The sequence below is a fragment of the Sciurus carolinensis genome, chromosome 3, assembly GCF_902686445.1.
Source record: "Sciurus carolinensis chromosome 3, mSciCar1.2, whole genome shotgun sequence".
Classification (NCBI taxonomy): domain Eukaryota; kingdom Metazoa; phylum Chordata; class Mammalia; order Rodentia; family Sciuridae; genus Sciurus; species Sciurus carolinensis.
The window spans coordinates 47,348,030-47,374,175 of record NC_062215.1 but is presented as its reverse complement, the minus strand read 5'-3'; the positions used below and the strand labels follow the sequence as shown (position 1 = coordinate 47,374,175).

The 26,146-nt window shown below is 41.6% G+C and overlaps 1 protein-coding gene across 5 annotated transcripts in view; it reads left to right on the top strand.

Annotated features, from left to right (window-relative positions):
• The window catches only part of Arhgap44 (Rho GTPase activating protein 44), a 176,251-nt gene that overhangs the window by 91,401 nt on the left and 58,704 nt on the right, over positions 1-26,146 (top strand). For all 5 annotated transcript variants that reach the window (XM_047543049.1, XM_047543047.1, XM_047543050.1 and 2 more), the window contains exons 2-6: positions 1,705-1,744; positions 2,579-2,683; positions 11,668-11,744; positions 19,475-19,586; positions 22,351-22,427. In XM_047543049.1, coding sequence (XP_047399005.1) covers positions 1,705-1,744; positions 2,579-2,683; positions 11,668-11,744; positions 19,475-19,586; positions 22,351-22,427 — 411 coding nt within the window. The remainder of the gene's footprint in view (positions 1-1,704; positions 1,745-2,578; positions 2,684-11,667; positions 11,745-19,474; positions 19,587-22,350; positions 22,428-26,146) is intronic.

The window sequence follows — 26,146 nt, the reverse complement described above, 5'->3', positions numbered from 1 at the left end:
TTATATAATTTAGATATAATTCTTTTTTCAGATTTGTGATGTGCAAGTATTTTCTGTCTTTTTGTGGGTCATCTTTTCATCTTTTAACAGTATCTTTCACACAGCAAAATTTTTTTTAAAGAAGTCTAATATGTCAGTTTTTTCTTTTGTAAATTATGATTTTGATGGTATGGTTGAGAATCGAGTACCTCAACCAAGGTCAAAGATATTTTTTTCCTTGTGTTGTCTTCAAAAGTTTTATAATTTTTTATTGAAGCTCTTGATCTATTTATAGATTAATTGCTGTGCAATATGAAGAAGGGCCTGGAGTTCATATTTTTTGCGTGTTACTGTGTTCCTTTGCAATTCCTTAGATGCTTCTTCCCCTACAGCTGCTTTTGCCTGCATCAAGATTAGTTGGTCTTACTTGTCTGGGTCTCTTTCTAGACTCTTTGTTTTTTTCCTATTGATGTAGATTTCTGTCCTTTTGCCTTTTTGGTTATTTAATTTTATAGTAATTCTTAGAATTAGAAAATTATATCATGTAAGTCCTAAAGCAATATTTTTCTTTCTAGAAGTAGTTTCAGTTCTCTCGCTTCCTTTGCACTTTAGTATCAGTTTTTGAGTTGGTTTGTCTCTATTGAGAGCAGATGTTGTTAACTCTTCTTGGGATAGTATTTCATCTGTGGTCATTTTGGGGAAAATTGGCATCTTTCCTCTGTTGAGTTTTCTAGCCCATGGACATAGTAGGTCTTGCCATTTATTTAGATCTTCTGTGATTTCTTTCACATGAACTTGAAGTTTTCAACAGGTTCTGTATGTGTTTTGATGGATTCACACCTGAGCATTTTATTTTGTAAGCAATTGCCAGTGCCTTTGTATATGTATGGGGGTGGGGGGTACCAGGGATTGAACCTAGGGATGCTCAAACCCTAAGCCTCATCCCAAGCCCTTTTATATATTTATTTTTAAATTTTGAGATAGGGTCTCTCTAAATTGCTTAGGGCCTCACTAAGTTGCTCAGATTGGCTTTCGAATTCTCAAGCCTCCTGCCTCAGCCTCCAGAGCTGGCCAATGCTGTTTTTAACAACTTTAACATTTGTGTGGTTTTTACTAGTTTGTGGAGATACAGTTAACTTTTTTGTATGTTTATCTGGTGTCATGAAAACTTGAACTTCTTTCTTCTATGAAATTTTTGGGGGTTTCTTGGAATTTTCCACCTAGTTATGTCATCTGTGGACAGGGACCTCACACCTGGTGGCCGGACCTTGATGGTGGCTTTTGCCTTAGTTTTCAGGACCAGTACTGCCCCTGTGCTTGTTGTTGACTGATCCCTTCTCAGATTTCTTCTACTTTTTCTTGCTTATTTGGGGGAGGCCAAGGTGTATGATTGCGGAAACCTGCTTAATTCTGTTAGTAAGAAACAAACAAACAAACAAAGTGTGTATGGGAACAAAATAAGTATGTTTGTTGTCCTTAATGCAGGTTATATCTGTAGCGGGAAATTTGAGAGTATCTTGTTTGCCTTGTTTGCTGGTGTGCTGGTTATTTAAGGTTTCCAGGAAATGCTAGAATTACCTGTGTACACTCTTGTTAGGAGTTTCTGCTACTAATGTCTGTTTCTCTAATATCACTGTAAGAGAAGAGACTGGGGAGTAATTGTGCAATTGTGTTTTCCTTAAATTAAATTTAATTTACTGATGTGTTTCTCAATTTTCTCTTTAGGGCAGAAAAGACTGAAGTCCTGAGTGAAGACCTTCTTCAGGTAAGGTGGTCACTGACCTTGTCTCATGGACACCAGAGATGCTTTGCCTTCTAGAACTAAGCCATTCCCTGTGCTTTTTTCCACTGTTCTCTGCTCCTCATACAAACTGGAGATACAACTTTTTGTCTTACATGACAATATTTTACATTTTGAATATAGTTGGCCCTCTATATGCACAGATCCACATCTGTAGATTCTAATAACTGTGAATCCAAAATATTGGAAAACAGGGCTGGGAACAGCTCAGTGGTAGAGTGCTTTCCTAGCATGTGTGACTCCTTGGTTTAATTCTCAGCACTGTGAAAACACACACACACACACACACACACACACACGCATAAATAAATTGAATTAAATTGGAAAACAAATTCTGTCAGTACTGAACACATATAGAACTTTTTTTCTGTCATTATTCCCCAAACAATATGGTATAACAAGTATTTGTATAAGATATATATTGGTTAGGTTTTTACAGTAACCTAGAAATGATTTAGAATATATAGGGGGATGTGTGTAGGTTATATGCCATTTTATACAAGGGACATGAGCATTCGTGGATTTTATATCCATGGGCGGTCCTGGAACACATCCCCACAGGCACAAGGGATAACTGTGCTGGTTTAGGTAGGATCTCCGAGGAGATGTTTAAAGTCTCTGTTACCAGGAGAGCCCCAGGGTCTGCGAATGCTCTCCCTCCAGCGCTCCAGCATGGGGTGTTTCCTTCCTAGAAGTCCTTGTCTCTATGAAAACATGAATCATGCCTGCCCAGACTGACAACCCCACGTCTCCCAACCTTGCCTACACCCGTGACACCTCCTGCTGTTCTGTCTGCAGGTGGAGAAGCGCCTGGAGCTGGTGAAGCAAGTGTCCCACAGCACACACAAGAAGCTCACCGCGTGTCTGCAGGGCCAGCAGGGGGCCGAGGCTGACAAGCGCTCTGTAAGTGCCTTCTGCTGAGTCTTGGGTAGCCTAAAACTTGCCTTCTGGCAAGGGTTCCGCTCCTGGGGCCTCATTTCTTGTGACTGTTTGTGAAGCCATATATGTATCTATGAATCAGCCAAGCACTCCTAGCTTCTTGTTTCTGCAGAGTGAGGACCTTTCCTACAGTTCTTGTTCCTTAGCCCTGGCCGAAGCATCATCCATTCCTCATGCAAGATGAGGTCCCTCTCATCCTCCCCAGGGTAGGACCACCAGGAGAATGGAAGGGGGATGCTTGAATTCCCACCATTAGAGAAACTTTATCCTTGATGGACATCTTTCCTCTGAGTCAGCTCATTCCTAGAGTCCATTAGCTTCAATAGTATCTTATGATTGCATAGGAAAAATTATACCATGGTTTTAGAGGTTACAAGTGACCTATAAAGGCCCTTGGAAACGGTTTTCACTGTAATGAGACAATAAAGAGAGTCTGCTAAATAAAGCTACTCTAATGTCTTTGTTTATAACCTACATCAGTAATAACAGGCATTGTGTAATGTTCCATTTCACAGTCTTTGCTGTAAACCAACTTTACAGTCTCACTTCCCTCTTGACCCCAACTCCCTCACTTCCACTGAAAAGATATTCTTAGACATTCACTTGGTTTTATTACAAAAGATTTGCAAGCTAGGAGGTTTTTTTTTTCTCCTGCCTTGAGTGTACAGTCTACATGTTTCATGTCTGTTGGATCTTTTTTTTCTCTTCTTTTTGACCTGAACTTACTGTTGACTTCTGCTTGCCATGGTCTCCCTGGTCCCCCTAACTGATGTCAGTCTTGTCTGTGTTGATTATTGTGTAAAGCGCTCTGTGCTTCCTCCTGTTTCCTGCTGAAGTGTAAATACCTGGCTCTGTTAACTTTATCAGTCATTTCTTTTTCTCACTCCAGCCTTGGTTTCTTCTTTCTAAATAATACAGGTGGGCACCTCTTATCCAAAATGCTTGATCCAGAAGTGCTTTGGATTCAGGTTTTTCAATATTTTCATGTACATAATGAGATATCTTCAGGATGGGATACAAGTCTGAACACAGTATTCTTAGCAGGGGGACCTGTGGCAGCTGTTGACAGGTCCTGAAGGCTGCAGCCGTATGTGTGCAGTGTTGAGCCTGTAAACGGGGCACCAGCTTAGTTGACCTGGAGAAAGTTTGCAGTGGAAGGAGGTGCACAAGCGTGCAGAGATCAGGGATTTCGCTGTACAGATTTTAACTAATTGATCTTGTCAGTGATGTCTTGGGTTGATCCGTCTTTATCATCGTATGACTGAGTAAAATGTTCTGAAAGTCAAAGAACCATTTACAGTTTAAAGTATTTAATTACTTTTAAAGTTAAAAGTATTTAACAGTCATAAGAAATTCCAAATCCTAGACTCAAGAATTTTTTTGTTTTTTTCTTTTTCCTAAAGTAGCACATCAGACGATTTAGTAGGAAACATGACACTTATGAATTGCCTCAAAGACTGGAAAATGAGTTCAGTTCTTCGAGATGGTTAGTAGGGAGCTGTGTCAAGATCTAAGGAATAGGGGGAAAGAAAGAAGGATAAAAAGTGGGAAAATAAGAATATACAAAAGGGATCAGTGAAAGGGAAGGGGGAGAAATGAATGGCCAAATACTGGCCAGGGAAGTGGGGTGTTAAGCCCAGTTCAGGAGGTGGACAGTCACAGAGGGAAAGATGCCAGCTGACATGTGTCGGGGGTCAGCACCTCTCAGCCCTCTAGTAGTCACGGCATCTTGGGATTAGGAAGGACGGGTATCCATGCAGTTCTGTGCTTTACTAGGATGCATGTGAATCATTGCTTCCTGTTATTTCTCTTGTAACAAGCTCATTAGCTCTTTAATAGTTTAGTTATAAACTACTTTTGTCATGCAGCTTTAAAAGTTTGGTGCTGAAAGTTATGGCTGGTTTTCAGATGGGAATGGGCTTAAAAATTTTTTGCCACTTTTCTATCACTCTCTCAGCAACCAGAAAGAGCATATCATTCCCTGGATATTGAGTTAGATCAGATTCCCTATGTAGGATGGAGAACAGAAAGGATATGAATGAGACTTCCATTTTGCCTCACTTAGTCCAACCTAATAGCTGGTTAGTTTATAGGTTCTTAAGACTCTCAGTATAATGAAGATGTTTTCAGTCCTTGCATGTCATATAAGGAAGTCATGTCCAATTATCTGCTAGCATGCGAAAGTGTCTCTCCACCTTATTTAACAAATATTAGAAAGTAGTTGTGTCACATAGTCAGATCAGGTCTTAGTGTTAGGAAGAGGGGTTCACTGGGAGGACAGTGGTTTTCCACCTGCAAGTGGCCGTTAAAGACAAGTGAAGGATGGCAGCATGAAAAGGGGCACAGGGGACAGGGCCAGTGTGCTCTGAGTCTCCAAAGACAGCAAGGAATCTGACATTTTTTTTTTTTTCTTTCTTTTCTTTGTAGTCTTGGGGATTAAACCATTGAGCTATGTACCTAGACCTTTTTACTCTTTATTTTGAGACAGGGTCTTGCTAAGTTGCCCAGGCTAACTTCCACCTTGCAATCTTCCTGCCTCAGCTTCCCGAGTAACTGGGATTATAGGCCTATGCTACCTGAACTGGCAGGAGTGTGATGTTCTTAAGAAACATAAAGGTGGCCAAAGTGACCAGATCATAGAGAAGAGGAGGAAAGTGGCATGAGATAGGACCTCAGGGGACTGGATCATGCTTTCTAGGTCATGGTGAGGATTTGAACTAAATACCTAAGATCAGTGGAAAGCTGAGGTTTTATTAGAGAGTGATATGATCAGATTCATGGATAATTTTATGAGCAATGAATGAGTGGGGTTGGGGCCATGGTAGAAGTCAGAGCCAATTAGACAAATATGGCAAAGATCTAGGTAAGGGCAGTGGGAATAGGGAAGGTGGAGAGAGATCAGTTTACCTGCTTGGTACTGGAGGTAGAATATTCAGACCCGGTAATTGAGTGGGTCTGGAGTACAACAAGAAAGGAGGGGGTTCATGTGCGTTGGCTTGAGTGACTAGTGAATCCATGAAGTTGAGATCACACAGCAGGGAAAACATAGGAGGAGATGACAAATGGCCTTTGAGTCAAGAGCCCCAGGAACTGTGGCATTTCAAGCTCTACCAGAAGGATCTAGCAACACTCTGCCCACTTGCTCAAACCTAAATCCCACACATGACCCTTTACTCTTCCTTTTTTTATATCCCACAACCAGGCTTCCAATAAATTGGGCTGACCCTTCTTCTAAAGAATTTCTGTTTTGTTTTAGCATGTGGTACCCTTGTCCGGGTAGCTGTCATTACACAGAAGTTCCTTCCAGGTCTGCCACCTCAACCCCTCACCTCCTCCTTCATATTCCATCCTCTGCAACAGCCCATGAGGATTTAAAATGGAAACCAGATCCTGTCACTCTCCTGCCTAAATCCCACCAAAAGATTCCCACTGTAGAATAAAATATGAACTCCTTGCTTGGATCCTAGTTATACATCTTTTCCCTGCATCCCTGTGGCTCAGCTCTTGCTCCCTTCCCTGTCAGTTATCCTTCTCTTGCTGTGTGAATGTGCTCCTGAACCCACTGAGCCACATCCTTCTCTGAGCCTTCGCGCTGGCTCTAGTCTGTGGAATGCTCCGACCCAGCAGTTCAGGTGAGCAACTTCTATTGTTCAGCTCTCTCCTCAGATGTCACCTTCTCAGCAAAGCTTTTCCCAACCATCTAATGCATTGACTCCTTCCCTTCCCCCATCCTACCACCCAATTATCATTCTCTTCATAGGACGTGCTAGCCTCTGAAATTGCTGTGATCACTACTTTCCTTCACTGATGTGTGAGCACCATCGGGGCAGAGATCTTGATATGTCTATCAGCCATATTCTCAGTGCCTAAAACGGAGCATGCCAATGGTAGGCAGTGATAACAAGAGATCTGTGTCATGAATGGATGGCCCATGAGTAGTTTAGGCACAGAACTTGCCTAACAAGCTGCCTATCCAGTTCGAACCCTTCCTATTCTGTAACAGGCCATTTAGCAGGACGACTCGGAGGTGATCTCTGGATCTGGCCACCCAAGGGTGAAGCTCAGCTCTCTACTCCTTCCTAATTTTGCTTATGCCCAAGGTAATGGTAAAGAGAATAGTCATCTCAGACTTGTCAGACTGAAGCATCCAAACCCTGGGACATTCTGTCTTTCCTTCTCTTATTTTTCAGGTTCTATCTGAATTCTAGAGGCAGGGAAAAAGTTAATTTTAATACCTTCTCTTTGACCCTGAAATTCATTGGCCAGCATGAAGTTTGCTAAGATGTTCAGTAATATTCACCAAGGGCTGGCAGCAGCTCTCTTGGCATGGATCCTTGGCAGCAGGGAAACAGATTCCAGCAACTCTTGTAGATGTTTGGGTGGTTTTAATCCTGTGAAGACTGAATGTCGTTCTTTATGAAGGGGTGGGGCAGAGGATGGGGAGAGAGAGATACTACCTCAGAGATGAGCAGTCAGTGGGTTAGATGAGAATGCTGCACTACCTGGCTCTTCTTCAGGCCTCAATTTGCTCTTTTTACTGTAGACTTTTAGAAATAGAAGCTACTGGTAGTCTGTTGGGGGTTGTAGTCCATTAACATCTTATCTCCTGCCTCTGATTATGGATGGCCCTATCCCTTGTCATGAAGGGACATCATGTTGCTTCCTTTTGTCATCTGGTGGCTTCCTTCCAATTTCCTGTTATTAAAGCATCTACACCAATAAAACTGACTTCTACTGAGTTTTACCAATGACCCTGCTTCTCCCACCCTTGGAATGGACTCCAAGCCCTCAAATTTACCTCAAACATCTTTGCTAGAGTCAGGTACACCACTGGTAGAAGACTTGAGTCAATACATTGTCATCTTCATTCAATGATCTCTGTAGCAGTTAAAACACAAAAACAAAAGAGTGGGACAGTTCTATATGTAAGGATATCTCTATGTGGAAAGGAAGCCCAGGCACAGAGGGATATAGGTATGCTAACATTTGTAGGGAAAAAATACCGAGTAAAAATACACACACACAATTGAATCTTCTTAGAACTTTGGTGGAAGGATACATAAAAGTCTGGTCACTGGCATATCTGGTAAAGGGAGTTCGGTGGTTGAGGGATAAAGGTGGGAAGGAGACGTTTTGCCAAGTACCTTCCTACACCTTTCTGGTTTTGTGCTATAATATGTTATTATTTCCTTGTTGTGACCAAATTACCTGACTAGAACAACTTAGAGAAGGGAAAGTATTTTGGCTTATGGTTTCAGAGGTTTGGTCCATAGTTGGCCAATTCCATCGCTGTGGGCCCAAGGTGAGACAGAACATCATGGCAAAAGGGCATGGTGGAGGAAAGCTGCTCAGCACATGACAGCCAGGAAGCAGAGAGAGGGAAGAGACGTCTGTGCAGGTCAGATGCACCTTCCAGGGTGCATCCCCGGTGACCCACTTCTTCTAGCCAATCCTATCTGCCTACAGTTACCACCCATTTAGTCCATTCAAACTAGAATGAACTAATTAGGTTACAGCTTTCATAATCTATTCATTCTCTTCCTTTGGAGGATACCTCAAGTCCAAACCATAATACATATGCATCTATTCCTACTTAAAAACGTGTTTATTTGATATAGGTATGTAGATAGATAAAAAAGAAAGTGAAAGAGAAAGGTTATTCTCTTCGTTTGTTAAAATCTTGAGAATTAAAAAAAACAATTAGAACAGAAATGATTTTCTCATTTTGTAGTAGTTTGTCACTTAACACTCTCCTCTTTGTCACATGAGAGCATCAATCATCATCAGTGTGGTGTTAAGTGATTAGAAGTGATTTCACTTCAACCTTTTTTGGTCTGAATTTTGCATAATTGACACTTGGCCTATTCCCTTGTCATTGTCCCTCCAGGACTCTAATCAACTTTAAGGTCTCTCAGTGGCTGTCCTTGTTATGTTGATATTGACCTTCACACTTTGGTTACCTGTCACAGGTTTTCTGCTCAACTCAGACTGGACCAATTAGACTAGTCTTTTTCCATATTTGAAAAAGACTCTACTCACCTACTGGTGGAGTATTTCTCCAAAGGATGTCTACTCCTAGACCTTCTGAAGTCCTCTTTACTCTATGATAGAGAATCCTCTCTTGCTGCTTTGTCAAATTTTGAAGACATTTAGGAAACCTAAAGTTTTACCTTGAAGGCAGATTTTAGGACTGTGAATGTTCATCTCAAATCAAAATGGCCTTTATGTGGCTGACTGGTACCCTGAATGTACTGACATTCTGGTGGAGCATCTTCACTGATTGTTTTTGGGATATTTGAAGAAGTTGGAAGTTACACCAGGTTTCTCAGCCTTGGCACTTCTGAAATTTTGAGCTTAGTAATTCTTTGTTGGGGAGGATGCCCTGTGCATCGTGGGATGGTCTCTACACACCAGATGCAAATAGCATCTCTCACATTGTGACAGCTAACTGTGTCTCCAGATACTGCCTTCCTTTAGAAGGTAGAGCAAGAACAAAGCTCAGCACTTTCAGTAGCACATCAGCACAGCTGGAGAAGGATGACTAACAGCGAAGGAGGCCAGAGCCCAGCCATAGAGATGCAGGTAGAAGATGTATGTCCCTAGGACAGTCACTGGTTGAGAACCAGTACCTTAATCTGTGCCCTCTCCATGAGCCCATATTGGGATCTTAAGTCTGCTTTTGTTAAAAACACACTTTATTTGTCTACACTTTTATATAATATTTTTGTGACCAGAAGTATGGGGAGGATTCCCCCATGCTCCTTAATTCTTTTATTCTGGACCCTAGCTGGTTGTCCTACAATTCAGTTCAATTCTGACACTATCTACCTGGAGTTTGTGTCAGATCCCACAAGTTCAGGGCTTAGTTCCACAAAACAGCACCCTGCCCCACAGAGACCAACTGTAAATCCTCGCCTCTGGCATTAATGACTGACCACTCACAAATTGGAGTTTCCATGACCGTCCCTCCACACTAGAAGGGCTCACAGAAATTGTATTAATTAGTTTATTATAAACAATATTATAAAGGGAACGGGTGAATAGCCAGATGCAGAGGTGCATTTCTTTATTCCCTGTCTCCCCTGCTGGAAAGGTTCCATGAGAGCTTGGTTCACTGCTGGTGTGGTGTGTGCCTACCTTCCATATGCACTGGATTAGTAAGTGAATTACATAGAAGCTCTCTAGGAAATGATACCAGAAAGCTCTGGGCTGGGCCTAGTGTATCACTGTCCATTTGAAGGACTATATATGGCCACAGAGAGCAGAAGATGCAAGGATATTCTTGATTTTCTTTTGCTGTCTGCCTGTGTGTGCTTTTGGCTCTGTAAGGAGAGGGCTTTTTTGTTTGTTTTTGTTCTTTTGGATTGAACTCTGGGGTTGCTTATCCACTGAGTCACATCCCCAGCCCTTTTTATTTTTTATTTAGAGGTAGAGTCTCACTAAATTGCTTAGGGTCTCCCTGAGTTGCTGAGGCTGGCTTTGAAATTGTGATCCTCCTGTCTCAGCCTCCCAAGCTACTGGTATTGCAGGCATGTGCCACCATGTCCAGCAGTAGAGGGCTTTTGTAGGAATGGATGGGCCATGCTATAGTCCTTTAGTAGCTTGCCTGTGGTGGCATAGGTGTGTAATCCCAGTGGCTCGGGAGGCCGAAGCAGGAGGATCGTGAATTCAAAGCCAGTCTCAACAACTCAGAGAGACCCTATCTCTAGATAAAATATTTCAAAAAGGGTTGGGAATATGGCTCAGGGTTAAGTGCCCCTGGGTTTAATCACTAGTACCAAAAAAAAAAAAATTTACCATTGTAAAGTCTGTAGTGATCTTATATACACAGACCCCAGTTGCAGATCATTCTCCTCACCCCAAAAGGAAACCCTGTACCTTTCCCCTACAGCCCTTATTAACCTTGAATCTATTTTTTATCTCTACGAATTGCTTATTATGGACATTTCCTATAAACAGGATCATACCATATATGTCCTGTGTCTGGCATCTTTCACTTAGCATGTTTTTCTTCAGGGCTCATCTGTATTGTAGCATGTGTCAGGACTTACAGTTAAATAATATCCCACATTTTGAATAGACCACATTTTTTTTATCTATTCCTCAGTCTGTAGATGTTTGCATTGTTTCCACCTTTTGACTATTATAAATAATGCTGGTATTCACACGTCTGTACCCATTTTTGTTTGCACATCTGTTTTCATGTATTTGGGGCATATACCCAGGAGTGGAACTGCTGTGCCACAGGGTAATGTTGTCTAGACTTTGAGATACAATTAAGCTTTTCCACAGTGCTGTACCGTTTTATATTTCCGCTAGCCACACATTTCTCCATATGCTCACCAGTGCTTATTGTCTGTTTTTAAAAAACATTAATTAATATTGTTACATACGTGGTATCTCATGGTGACTTGATTGCATTTCCCTAGTGGCTGATGAGGTTAAGCTTCTTTTTGTGTGCTTGTTGGCCACTTGCGTATTGTCTTTGGAGAGTACCTTTATTTTGACTTTCTTTACATTGTAATTGTATGCGAACACCTTTGTCTCTTGATGATTAGCTGCTTTGTTTATAAAGTGGGGCTAATAGACTGTTGGAGGAAGAGGTTGAGTTTTGGAAACTAATGCCTTGCTCAAGTCTTTGTGAACTCTGAGATGCTCTCCTTTTTTCCAGCTTGCTGTCCTTCATTTTACAATGCAGTATGTAAACCTTAGGCTTATTTTCCAAAGAGATACATTTAGTTCAGTTTTAGCTTTCTGAATTTTGACATCTTGTAGTGCATACCATCATCGTGTGCTATGACTTTTTTAGGTTTAAACATATTTTAAAGTCAGTTTGTTTCTTAGCTAATGTAAAGTCTAACATAAAGTATTTGACTTTTTGCCCTTGCAGAGTAGAAATAGGTGACTACTAGAAATAATTCTCATGATGCTGTTTGTTTCCTTTTCAGAAAAAGTTGCCTTTGACAACACTGGCTCAGTGTTTAATGGAGGGGTCAGCTATCCTGGGAGATGACACACTTCTTGGGTAAGATGTCACCCTGTGTGCGTTTGTGCCAAATCTAGGTAAATCCCCATTGTAACAAAGGGGACTAGAACTCCTCAGGAAGCGCATCTGAACTCTGACCAGGGACTTGGATGGGAAAGGAGAAAATGGTTCCATGGAGAAATCAAAATCCTCTCAACTGGAAAGTTATAGTTTCTGTGCAGTGAGGCAAGTCCTGGTGGAGAAATTAACATAAAACAGGTGAAGGACAGTTAAAACCCCCAGACCTTCAATCTAGGCAAAAGGCCACCTCTCAGTGTCTGATGTCAGAAGTTAGTGCATTCCCAGGAGAAGCAGTCTTGCTGGCGGTGAGCTCATGGTAAAGCACACTAAAAATAGTTTCCCCAGAGAACACCACAGATTCTCCTACAATCAGTAGCACCATCAGTACCCTAAGAACCTACAGTAACAGGATGGTGTGGAATAAAATGTAAAATAATTACTTAAAGTGAAACTCCATATGAGCAAAAGACAAAGAAAATCCTTGATGAAAGAATCAAATAATAGGAGAAAAAAAGAAAAATGAATGGGTAGAATTGAACAAAAACCAATGAGTGAATGTTTTAAAATTGAATTATGCTGATAATCTTAAAATTTAGTTGAAATGAACTGGAGATATCACAAAGAAAGAACTAGTGAGCTTGGAGAAGGATCTGAAGCTGACAGCTAGCAGGAGCCCAGTGAAGGACAGGCGAGAGGGAACCTGCATAATTAGATGGAGGGGTGTGGGGGAGGGGACCCACTAGCAGGGCACTGGGTCTGGAAGGAGTTCAGGAGAACAAGCCTTGGGGAGGAGGAAGTTTGCAGTTGAATCTTTGTTTTCCAGATTGAAAGAAAAACACAAAATTTAAAGAGCACAAAAAGTCCCAGTTGAGATCAATAAAAAGAAATTCACCCCTGGGCATACTGTGGTAAAATTCCAGGTTATAAACAAAAACAGAGAGAAATTTAAAATAAGTCAGAGAAAAAAGATAATGACCCATAAAAGAGCAATTAAACTGATAACAAACTATTCATTGACTAAAAATAAATGCCAGGAGATAATGGAGGAATATCTTCAAGTATTGAAGGAAAATACACGCAACCTAGAATTTTGTGATAAACTAAATCATTATTCAAGGTACTAGATTGAGCAAATAATGTTACATGCATGTACAACTACGTTACCATGAACCCCACTATTATGTATAATTATAATGCCCCAGTCAAAATTAACAACAAAATATTTTTTAAAAATCAGGGAGAGGTAAAGATATTTTCAAAGATCTGCTCCTTGCATAGTCAACTACTTGCCAGAAAACTTCACTTACATAGTTAAACCACTTCACTAGTTGGAGTTACTTCTTGCATATTTTCATGGCGGAACCAGTTAAGGCTTTATGAAATAGATACACGTATCCAGGAAAGTTGAGAAGTGCAAGTAGCGAGGTATAATTTAAAACTTGGAGAACATGTTATAGGGAAGGGGAAATTTTCTTTTTCCCTTCAACTGTTTTAGGTTCTGCAAATTGGGTTGACCAAAGACAGATCAATGAGAGAAAAGCATACATGTTTTATTAATTTTGTTACAGGGATCCTAGGCCAGAGGCCTGACTCCAGGGGTCCCAAATAAGTGGGTGTAGCCATTCCCCCTAAAAAAACAAGTGGAAAAGTTCATGGTGAAAGTAGGAAAGGAAACTAACCAATATGGCCCCATTGGGAAGGTAGAGTGAGATCCAGTATCTCAGCACTGTCTTTGCTGTCTTTTTTTTTTTTTTTTTTTTTGTGGTACTGGGGATTGAACCCAGGGCTGTGTGCCTGTGAGGCAAGCTCTCTGACAACTGAGCTATATCTGTCTTTGCTATCTTTGGGTGTTCGACAGGAGCTTTAGGTCCTTTTTCCTTGAGGGAAAAGAGAAGTTCTTTTCCCTTGGAAGGGACTGCTTTCACTTGCTCAGGGTACTTGTTGGTCAGACCTGTGGTCTGTAAGTGGGTGATGACTGGGGACTTCTAGGCACCAGTCCAGGGGTCTGAAATAGGGCACTGCAAATCTTGTCTCAGTATTCAGGGGGAACAAGACAGGTTAGGTAAATTTAGGGCTAATAAACTTGCAGTACTACTTTTTAGATGAGTACTCCTTAAATGATTAACATGCAGATTACATGCAGAGCTGGGCAGGGACATAACCTAAACTTAAAGTAATAAAAGAGACATATATAAAATAAAGGCAGAGATTCCCATCTTTGTCCTGCTTTTGCTTCCTCATGGGGCATCTGTGTGCCTAAGCATCACTGCTTTTGGCAAAGGCATCTTTTCCAAGTCTCTGTTGTGATATGTGTGGCACATACACATGGGAGAATGCAGTGAGGAGTAACAGAGGGGTGGTGGGAACGTGGGGTCATACAGCATCTCGCAGAAGCACAGCAGTTTTTGGAGAAATGACAAGACAAAGGAAAAGGAGTTTCTTGGATGAGCGATTGTGGAAGGTAACTATATGGGGAACCAGTGGAGTATAAGGACTAGTTGGTGATGTCTATTATGTGGTTTTCTCTGACTCCAATGTGGGGCTAATTATGGTCTAAAGTTTTTGCCTGTGATTAACTTCTGTTGTTTCTGGTAGAGAGGTAAGTTAGTCAGTTTTCTGTCACTGTGACAAAATACCTGAGATCATCAATTTAAAAGGATGATGGAATTATTTTGGCTTATGATTTTCGATGTTTCAGTACATCGTCAGCTGGCTCCATCACTTTTGGGCCTCTGATGAGATGGAACAACATGGTGGGGAAGCACATGCCTGAGCAAAGTTACTTACCTCAGGATGGCCAGGAAGTAAAGAGAGAGAAAGTGGGGTCCCACTATCCCTTCAAGAGCATGCCTGAATGTGGTGGTGCACACCAGTAATCCCTGAAGCTCTGGGCGCTTAGGCTGGAGAATGGCAAGTTCAAAGCTAGCCTCTCCAACTTAGTGAGCCTAAGCAACTTAGAAAGACCCTGTCTTAAGAGAAAAAAAAAGAAAAAAGGTGCTAAGGCTGAGGCTCAGTGGTTAAGCACCCTGGATCCCAGGTTCAATTCCTGGTGCGAAAAGAAGAACTTGCCCCAAGAGACTGACTTCCTCTGATTAAGCCTCGCCTCCTAAAGTTTCTACCACCTTCCAGGAGTAACCCAGGGTGGTGATCAAACCTTTAACCATGGGCCTTTGGGGAACATTTAAGACCCAAACTATAATAAGGAAGGGGAAGCATTTTCATGTGTTTATGTTCCACTTTTAGGCAAAAAGAGGGAGGTACAAAGCTTTATATATTTATTTATTTTTTTTATATCTTCTTTTCAGTTGCATTCAACTCAAAATAACCTTGTGCCAACAAGGCATCCTTGGGGTGACCTTATTCTGTTATCCTTTAATGTAAAGAAAATAAACCTTGAATTAAAAACCAGTAATGTTAGGATGATTAGTTCAGGGGGATGATAAGCAAGTAAAACTAAAATACTAGACAATAATAACTTGAAACATCAGAGGGAGAGTCATTGTTACCAGATCTTATATTGTCTGAAAGACGATGAAGATATTCCATTTAAATTTAAAGTCAGGAGTGCATGTTAGAAAAGTAAGAATAATGACAAAAAGAGGAGTAGAATGTATAGCTTCCAAACTAATAGAAAGATGAAAAAGGATATAAATGAGGGGTGGGGGGACCATAACAAAAACTATTACAGAGACCAAAAGAGAAAACATCTAGCAAAGGAAAGCATAATAAATAGAAAACAGAGAATGAAGGTGATAGCAGTTACTGAGTGCATGGTAGTCATCACAGATGGAGATGGAATAAACATGAAATTCTATTAGGTGGTGTTCCCAAGAGGCATGCCCAGGGCTCAGTGATGCAGCAAGGTTGGAAGTAAAGATCAGAGGCTGAATGCACATCTGATTTTAATTTTCTTCCAATAAACACTCATATATTTTTTTTTTCTTCCTTAAAGTATATAAACTGCTGGGTGCAGTGGTTCACACCTGCAATCCAAGCTACTTGGGAGACTGAGGCAGGAGGATTGCAAGTTTAAGACCAGCCTGGGCAACTTAGGAAGATTCTGTCTCAAAATAAAAAATAAAAGGGGCTAGAGATGTGGCTCAGTGGTAGAGCACCCCTGGGTTCAATCTGCAATACCACATGTAGAACACACACGCAAAAGATATAACCACAGGCCAAGTATGGTGGTGCACGCCTGTAGTCCCAGCAGCTCGGGAGGCTGAGGCAGGAGGATTTTCAGTTTAAAGTGACCCTCAGCAACCAAGTGAGGCCCTGTCTCTGAATAACAAATAAAAAGGGCTGGGGATGTGACTCAGTGGTTAAGTGCCCCTGAATTCAGTCCCCAGTCCCTCACATACATACACATGCAAAAGACATAACCACAGTGGTACAGAAAATGAGAGAAAATTCATCAGCAACATAATTCTGTGAGGAGGAGCTGGGGATATAGCTCAGTTGTTAAGTGCTATTTGGCCTGTAGGAGACCTTGGGCTCAGTCCCCAGCACTGTCCCCTTCCCACTCCCCTGAAAAGAATGTCTGATTCAGAAAACTGACCCCCAAGTCAAAAGTAGGATGTGAAGAGATCTGACATAATGTACAATAGGAAATGCTGACTGGTGCTCAGGAGTTGGTGGTACTGGGGACATTTGGAATTGAGGGTCTTCGAGGGTAGAGTGGATGAGTTAGAATAATGAATGTATGAGTGGTGGGGGGGTCTTTTTAAGTGCCATGTGAGCACTGAAACCCTGCCCTTGGCACATCTCCCTGAAAAGTCTGCAGCTTTACTGTTTCTTGGGGGTGAAAAGAAATGTCACTGGATCTTGCATGATAGATGCTGAGGCACTCCTCAGTGCTCACTCCCCACTTAAGAGACCCCAGGTTTTATTCTCCAGGCAAGAAGGGAATCTGAGCAGCCTCAAAAGAAGGCTCTGAAGCTTTGAGGACATCTGAGGGAGGCAGTGCCCCAGTGAATGACCCTACGAGATCATCCTACAGGCAAGCTCACAGCCCACAAGTGTCCCCCCTATGCAGAACTACTTGTTTGTCTCCACCTTAAATCTAAGCCGGCACCAGAGATTCCCAGAGGTCTGAGGAAAGTCTCTAACCTGAATCCTGGAGACTGAAGCAGGGTGGGGGAAATGCACTTTGGAAGAAATGAAGATTGTGTGGGGGAAGGAAAAGATTTTAAGACTACTGTCACTTACGTTTTCAAGCGGTAAGAAAAGATGGTATATCCATGGAATAAAAAGGATATTAGTACGAGAAGTTTATAGGGAGAAACATTCGGAGATCAAAAGCAAGCTCATAGAAATGAGAAAAAAATATGACAACAGCTGTGAAATTCTCATTAGAAGGTTAGAAGATGAATTGGAGGAAATTGCTTAGAAAATCAAGCAAGAAAACAAAGATATAGCAAATAGAAAAAGGTAGAAATTTTGAGAACCAATTCAGGAAGACTTTAGCCTGAATAACAGTTCTTAGAAAAGGTGAGAAGGAAGTGATATTAAAAGTTATTATTATAAAAATAATTCAAAAGCTTTTTTCAACTTGAAGTTCCTGGGTTTCTTTACTGAAAAGGCCCATTGAACTCCAGTACAACGGGAAAAAATAAAACCTGTGCTAAGGCTCACGATCATGAATACTGGTGACAGAAGATTTTATTCCTTCCAGAAAAAAAAAAAATGGTCACATTTCTAAAAGCCAGAATTGTGAATGCTTCCTGACTCAACCAAAAACAGCAATTACGCTAGAAGATTATTAAGACATGCCCTCAAAATTTTGAAGGAAACAGTCTTCAGCATAGAATCCAACATCCTGCCCAAGTTTCAATTTCTATGAGGGCAGAGGAGAATATTGTGATACATATGATCTGAAAACTTGACTTCCCTCATACTCTTTTTTCTCAGGAACCTAAGGCATTGTGAGAGTGTGACCAAGAAAGAAGTAGGCACAAGATGACAGAATATCCAGCCCGGGACAGAGGGACAGAGAACCCTAGGAAATTCTGAAGGAAGATGCCAGGGAGATAGCTGTACCCTAGGATAGGCATATAAGGAAAGAGAACTCGGTCAGGTGGTACAGTCCAGGAGACATGAATTCAAGAAGACAAAATTCCTTCACATCAGGTGTGATTCAGTATCTTAAGAGACAAATTAGAAAAATGGTGGAGATTTTAAGCTTCATCACGTACATAGAAAATGAAACAAGGCAATTATTGACTCCCGGGAGAGCAGATAAATGTGCAGGAAGGACCAGTAATCATAGTATGGTACCCAGCTTAACTCCTAATACAGGCCGAGTATCTTTTATGTGAAGCACTTGATAACAAGTTTTTCAGATTTTGGGTTTTATCAGGAATTTGGAATATTTGCGCATACTTATTTGCATAGACCAGTAAAAACATTCATAATCTGAAAATCCTAAATCTAAAATGCTCCAAAGTCCAAAACTTTGAAAACTGCAGACTTTTAGATTAGGAATCATACCCTGTAGTATAGTCAAAATATAAATACTGAACATGTACTTATATAAATAAATGGAGGGAGGGCAAATGTAATCAAAGATAAATTCTAATTTTCCATAGTTGATGGTCAATAACTAAAGCTTAACATTTTAAAATTTAAGAAATAAACTGGTCACGGTGGTGCATGCCTGTAATCCTAGTGACTCAGAAAGCTGAAGCAAGAGGATCAGAAGTTCAAAGCCAGCTTCATCAATTTAGCCAGGCCCTATGCAACTTAGCAAGACCCTGTCTCAAAATACAAAATTTAAAGGGTTAGGGATGTGACTCAATGGTTAAACACCTCTGGGTTCAATCCTTGATACTTAAAACAAAACAAAAACTTAAGAAGTAGTATTAGAAATATGGGCGTAAGGACCAGAAAATCAGATTAAAGTCACCATTAAAAATATACAAAGATAAATCCACAACCTGGGAGTTGACATTTGCAGCAGATATGAAAGGTATTAGAATCTATTCTACATTCATCTACCTATGCATGCATATATCACAGGCATGGTGGTGCATGCCTGTGATCCTATTGACTGAGCCTGAGGCAGGAGGATTGCAAGTTCAAAGCCAGCCTCAGCAACTTTCGAGGCCCTAAGCAACTAAGCGAGACCCTGTCTCTAAAAAAAAAATAAAATTAAAAAAAAAGGCTAGGGATGTCTCAGTGGTTCAGGTCCCTGGGTTCAATCCCGGGTACCAAAAAAAAAAAAGAAAGAAACTTTTGGAATTTTTTCTCCCCCCTACTTTTCCATTGGATAATTAACTGTTCTTCCTGTACTAATTAAATCTTTATGACTTAGGAGTAAGGGAGTTTTGGTATGTGTTTTGGTATGTGTTAATGGGTCAATCTTAACTAGTTTCTCCAGGACTCCCAGGAGATGGATAAAACAAACCATCTGGTTCTTTTTAGGTCTGTGGATTTGACATATGTGAGTCTATTTTATCCACATTTCTGTTATGTTTTCCAAACATCTCCTTTCGTTCTGGGCACGTAGAGAGTCTTCGGCACTGTTTGGAAGAACCGATCATTTCAGAAATGAAGACAGTTGAAGCAGTTGGACACTGGCTGCTGTGGGACTCAACCGGCTTCTTGGCATTGACTTGGGCGAAGTTGACTCTGCAGGGAGGTGACGGGAGCATAACTTAGGCAACATTGTTGTCCTCCGGGATGTTCAGTATATTTTTTCCCCTTTGTTGCAGGAAGATGCTGAAACTCTGTGGAGAGACAGAGGACAAGCTGGCTCAGGAACTGATACATTTTGAATTGCAAGTGGAGAGAGATGTGATTGAGCCCCTGTTTCTGTTGGCTGAGGTGAGGCCAAGGCTGTGTGACCCGGGAGGGCACAGCAGGAGCTATCTTGCTCACTCCTCCTGCTGCCTTATTACTATTTCTATCCTGCTACCCATTCTTCAGCGTTGTTTTTCATAAGGAATCATCACAACCCAACCCCATGGTCGAGTTTCCCAGATACAGCAACCCTTTCCACAATTCGCTGCTCCTCCTCTCACACACAGCCTCCTGTATTGCCGTTCTGATGGGTAAAGATACAAAGCTGGCTGTCTCACTTTCTTCTGTACCCCTAATCCTGACTGCCACCCCCTCCCCAGTGAAGTGAATGGTGGGCTGTCCTTAGAAGGAGTCTGGGACCTGCAGGGCCTCTTGTGGGTGATGTTTACATGATCTTTTCTCCTTGGACTTAAGTACACTCAGTTAAACTATTTAATATTGAGCTAGCTTCATGTCTGTGTGTCAGTTTAGCCGACTTCTACCAAGTGAAATTTTATCAAGAGAGACAAGAGATAGTTGGGGGGTTTGATTTACCTAGAACCCTGGGCCCCCTCCCAGCTGCCTTTAATCAGCCATATAAAACCTAAGCACTGCTCTCCCCTGCAACTCCCTGCAGTGATCGAAATGTTCTATGTATCCCCAGCTTTATGTGGCTCTTAAGCATTTGAAATATGGTTAGTGCAACGCAGGAACTCAGTTTCCAATTTTAATTTTTGTTATTTAAATTTAGTATCACATAGCTGTCTGTGACTAGAGGCCACTGTGTTGGTCAGCATTGCCCTAGACCATGTCTGGTTTCTTCTCTGGATCACCTCCAATACCTCCACATCCTCTTGTATTCTTTCTTGGACAGAAGTATAGATAATTACTCATGTACCTAGAGGTAATCAAAGAGAAAATCTTAGTTATAATACTGGGACATAGATTGACATAGACCAGCTCTAGGCTTCTGGGTTCCATCCTGTGGCCAGTCATCCCTTCACCTGGAGCATTCATGAGAGGCCCTGTGTTCCTCATAAGGCAGGATAGGTTAGGACTCTGGCCAAAGCCTGAAGCAAACCCAGGAGCAAGGCTGACCCAGAAAGCAGACTCTTCTTGCATGACTTGTCAAGGACACACTTTCTCCCCAGCCTTGCTCTAGGCCTCTGTGCAGATTCAGGCTGTCTCCAGGCACTTAGACTTCCCCTGGGTGCAGGAGGTCGGTGCACTTAGCACATTGCTCATCCTTGCTCAGTAGAGTGAACAGAACACGTCACAGAATGTTGGGTTTCCTCACATTTTCCATATATATGTATATATGTATATATATATATATATATATATATCAAAGAAAATAGCCTGAGATGATTTTAGTTCAATTTACGGCCAATTTTCTTTTTTAATTCTCACATCCTGCCCTACTTTTGCTGGGCCTGGAACCAAAATCCTGCACTGGAATGTTCAGGGAAGTCAATTTTAGAAAGAAAAATATAAAAAGAGCATCCACATACAACCAAGATGGAAGTACTCATCACAGAGGAAAACCAGAATGGCAATGTTTACTCATTATTTACTTTGGAAAAAAATCTTACTTTATTTCTATAAATATACAAATATGCCTACTTTATTTATGCAAATATAAAATGTCTTGCTATTGCTGTTCCTCATGGTGCCTCAAATCTCCTGAGGCCAGTGCTCCTTTGATTCCTGCTCTTCATTTTGAGTTAGGTTATGAGTGTCAGATGTGACTGTTCAGCTCCCTTCATTTCTCCCCTCTTTTTGCCCTTGTGGAAGTGGAGAGATGTGGTTGAGCCTGTTTTTGCTGGGTGAAGTGTGGCCAGGCCCAGATAACAGGGGAGCCTAGAACCTCTGAGATGGTCTGAGTTGAAAGGGGGCCTGGCAGGTCTCCAGGGAAGAGACAGCAGAGTGTAACTCAGGAAGAAGAATCAAGAATTTCATCTAATATTGGCCAGAGGTTACTGTGGTAGTGTGGTAGTCAGGTTTCCATTACTGTGACAAGATACTTGAGAATGTTAACTTAAAAGGAGGTTTTTTTTGGTTTATGGTTTTTCAGAGTTTTTATTCCGTGGTCAGTTGGCTCTTTTTGGGTTTGTGAAGAGGCAGCACACCGTGGCTGCAGTGCATGGAACAGCAAAGCTGTTTTCTTGAGGGTAGCTGGGAAACAAAAACAGAGATAAGAAAGGGCCAGTATTCCCAGTATTCCCTTTGTAGGCATGCCTGTAGCAACCTAACTTCTTCCAGCTAGACCCCATCACCCAGTAGCGCCACAGGCCTTTTACATGTGGACCTTTGGGGCATATTTAAGATCCAGACTATAATAGGCACAAAATTTCATTTATGCAAGATCAGTAAATTTATGTAGTTCTAATGAACTGTATGATGTGACAGAAAGTAATAATACTGTATTATGTACCTGAAATTTGCTGAGAAGGTAGATCTTAAGTGTTCTTATGGTGTGCATGCATACACACAAAGTTGTAGAGAAAGAAAATGGTAACTATGCAGGGTGATGGAGTGATGGATATGTTCATTAGCTTAATGTTAGTGGTCATTTTACAATGTGTACATATTGGAACATCAGGTTGTATACCTAAAACATAGACAGTTTCTGTTTGTTCACGATTATACCCTAGTAAAGCAGAGGCGGCAAAAAGGGATTTCACGTGAAAATGAGGATCGATACACAACTTGAAAACTTACTGGGTGCCTATCAATCGTTCATAAAGAATAGTTCTGAAAGAATTTTTCATGTACTTCAGTTCATGTCTCTCATCTTCTGTAACCACAGGTGGAAATCCCAAATATTCAGAAGCAGAGAAAACATCTAGCAAAGTTGGTGCTGGACATGGATTCCTCACGAACCAGGTAGAATTTTTTGGCGTTTCTTTCTGCTTCTCTGGGAGTAGCAACCACATTTGGGGTGGGGGTGGGTTTGTGTGGGTGAGCGTGTTCCCTCCTGCACTAGCTTTTTCTTAACGTCTGGTGCAAACCAGGCCTTGGAGTTAGGGAGGTCAACACCCTGGGTCCTGCTCTCAAGGAGGCTGCAATTGGGTTTTGGAAATAGATATTGGGCAAGGGAACAAACAGGGCAATCTCAACACACAACATAATTCTAGAGGGGAATGGTGGAGAAAGAAGTATTAACATGAGTTGGGGTAAAACTGAGCTGTTTTTGAGAACACGTCAGTTCGTCTGAAACTTACATGGTAAGGAGGAGGCTGCCATGCAGAGATCTGATGCAGGTTGTCTACAGCAGAGGAAACAGCAAGTGCATCCTGAGGTGGGGATGAGTATGACATATTGAAGGTGCAGAAAGAAGAACAGCATGGCTGGGATGGAGGGAACAAGGGGAACCAAAAGGTAGGACGGATGCTATGTCACATCTGTAGTGATGGAAGTGTTCTGGTTCTGGGGATTACTCTTTCTGAACTTGGTGGTAGAGGTAGATCTCTCCTTCTGTAATCATACTGTAAACCTGAGGCCCTTCCGAGAGAACTTAAGGTCTTACATGACTGCTCTAACTTGCTTCTCAGAGTCCACCAAAAATCCCTGCAGCAGGGGAGTGTCAGAGGCCCTGAGATGGCACTGACTGGCTGTCACCTGTGAGATGTGCATGTTTGCCCTTTAGTCTTATGGGGGTGGAGTGGGGGTGCCACTAGCACACACTAGTGAACTAGTGCACATTTCTGAGTATTAACATGGAAGGAACTATTCGCTTCTACCTTAGGTCTTTGTAGGTTAATCTTGATTATGTCTACATCTCATTTTAATTTTCTCAAAATGAAGAAACACAAACAGAATGTGCTTGGATGAGGGGATATGGTACAAAGAATCCAGCCACAGGACTCTGAAGGTCAGGTCCTAAGATCCAGATCGCTATTTTCTAGATCTGTGACCTTGATAAAGTCACTTAATCTCCCAGAATACCCATTTCCTCACCTGTAGCATTTGTGGGCAGACCTGAGGAGGTTGTTTTGAGTATCAAATGAGGTGAAATAAGTCACATCACTTCCCAAGTACTTTACAAAAGGAACCCAATACCAGAACTACTTGGTGCCCTGGACTTCTGCATCTGGAAGAGTAAAAGGCTTAGGGCAGTTCCCCAAGGACAGAAATAAAACAGGTAAAATCAGCAGAGAGACAAGACTTTCCTTATTTAGTATTTCCTAGACCTCAATCCACCTGAATGATTTTTTTGCCATCTGTGCCTGTGTATCTTCTAAAAGTAGTTGATTAATTTTCAAAATAAATCTGTTTTTAAAAGGAGTCTGATAGCACTGCTATGCATTGGAAAGCAGTGCCCTTGGCTATAAAAAATTAGGTAAGCATCAAAGCGAACGGCTTGGAGGCAAAGCCCGTGTTGGTAAAGGTCAGATTCCAGGGCTGTAGAAGACTGCCATCCAGAGCTCACCTCCCTTGGTGAAAGAGGAAGAGGCGGGAGAGCAGGAGTGGAAGGAGTGACTCAAAAAGTAGAGGACGCCAGTGACAGAGGAAGGGAGAAGACAATGGATGTCCCACAAAGGAGCTTTCCTTTTTGCCTTCCAAGAATTCTTCTGGACCTCTTGCGTGTGCCTCCTTGACTCAGTCTGCAGAGTTCCAAACCACTGTTTCTCACTCACCTGTCTCCTTGGGGTTTCCTGGAAGCTCGTGTGCTGCCTTTATCTCCTCAGGATATAGAGTCACAGCCCTCTATCCCCAAAGATGATGGCAGCGCGCCTGCTACTTTAGTAGGAAGAATTATCTTTCCGCTCTTCAAGCTTCAAAGCTTGTACTCTCCTTGGATGATGTTCAGTCTCCCCGTTTCTTCTCTGAAAGAAAAGTCCACCTCTTGAGGTTCTTTATAGACTGGATGGGCTGAGGAGACTACCATACCTCCAAATTCATGGCTCATGTTGCTTTTCCCAATGGATTATTTTTTGTATAATTTTTTCCCAGTTCCCCTTGATATTTTGTTACTTGGTTTCCACAAAGGGACCACTATTTTGGCATCTTATGACCATGTTTTAATATGAAAATGAATTACTCAATATATATTGCCAATAAAATTCCCTAGACAGAAGGGAAGAGTGTATGCTTTTAAAGTACCAGGATACTGACTAAAGGACAAAATCTAGCAGGGTGAGGGGAGGATAGGGAATAAAAAATAATGGGGAAATGTCTTCATTTTAATTTACATATATTAAATGTAATTCAGGTGTTTAAAAAAAAAATCCAAATTTACAAAGCCATAAAAATCAACTTTTCATTTAGTTACTATATATGTGTTATTTATAATATGTATGTTTTGTGTGTATATATGTATATATGCATAAACACAGACACACACATGCCTTTTGGTTGCTTTTTCTTCACACAGTGGTACTCAGAATGTGGTTGTAACTTGATTCCATAATCTCCTTGGAGTATTTACATTTGTATTGTCTTGGATAAAAATCACAGCTGTGCCATCTCTTATTTGCCAGAAAACCCCGTGATACTTTAACGAGGCTACGTTAGGGAGGCATTAACCATCTATGTCATTTGTGTGGGGCAGACCTTTATAAGAAAGCATCACTCAGGGATTCTCACTGATTCTTTTCTGCTCCGTCATTTCAGCTTAAATTTTGAAATCACCTAGAGTAGAACACCTCCTTTCTAATTTGCCCTAAATTCTTATCTGGGAATCAGGAATGTTTCCTAGGGCATGTGTCTATCCCTGGAGCGTTAAGCCAGCTTGATGTCCCAAAGACTTTTTTAAAAGTGATTTTCCCATGGTTAGGTTCTTTAAGTGACAGAGAATCCTTTATTTTGCTACCTTTTGCTGTTAACAAAGACACCTTTGCTTTTCCTTTTTTTAGTGTCCCTGCTATTACAGAGCCCTATGCTTTTATGTTGTTCCTGTTGATAACAAAAGAGAAAAGAAAAATCAGGCAGAGGAAACCCCTAGTGATGAGACTCTTGACTCTCAAGATGAGGGGGATGTTCCATGTTTTGTCCCTGTGTTGGAGGCTGCAGACTGTCGGACCGAGAACCAGACGGTGCCCACAGAGATGTGTTGTTTGGTCAACAGCGTTGGCCTGCATGGGGTTTAAAAGACGTCATTTTATCTCTTGTCACATTTCCTCAGGGGAGTTCACGTGAAGATTTCCAAATACTCTCATTCACTGAAATGCCTGGCAGCCCATGACCCATGTTCCTACCTGGGCCCACCCAGCCTGGCCTGAAGACAGGGCTGCAGCCCCGGCAACACCCTCCCCGCCTCCTGAGTTCCCCAGATGAAGCCAGGCTTGGCTGCCATTTATCATCCTGATTACACTATTGTTCTTCTTATGGCCTAGAAATAGCTGTATACCTCTTTCCTCTCTTACAAGTAGAAAAGGAAAGATCCAGTGGACTAGTTTTCAAGATAGTGGCCTACTTGGTTTCTTTTGCCTACTTGCTGGCCTGAGTTCACAGACTCTCCAGAGAGGAACTCGCTGCTGAGCCATGCTTTACCTACTACCTTCTGCTGTCACTGGAACCTTCTTTCAGGATCAGTGTCTGGCAATTGCCTGATGATGATATAGTAAACAGAAGTATTTATATGTCCCCCTAAAAGTTTTCTG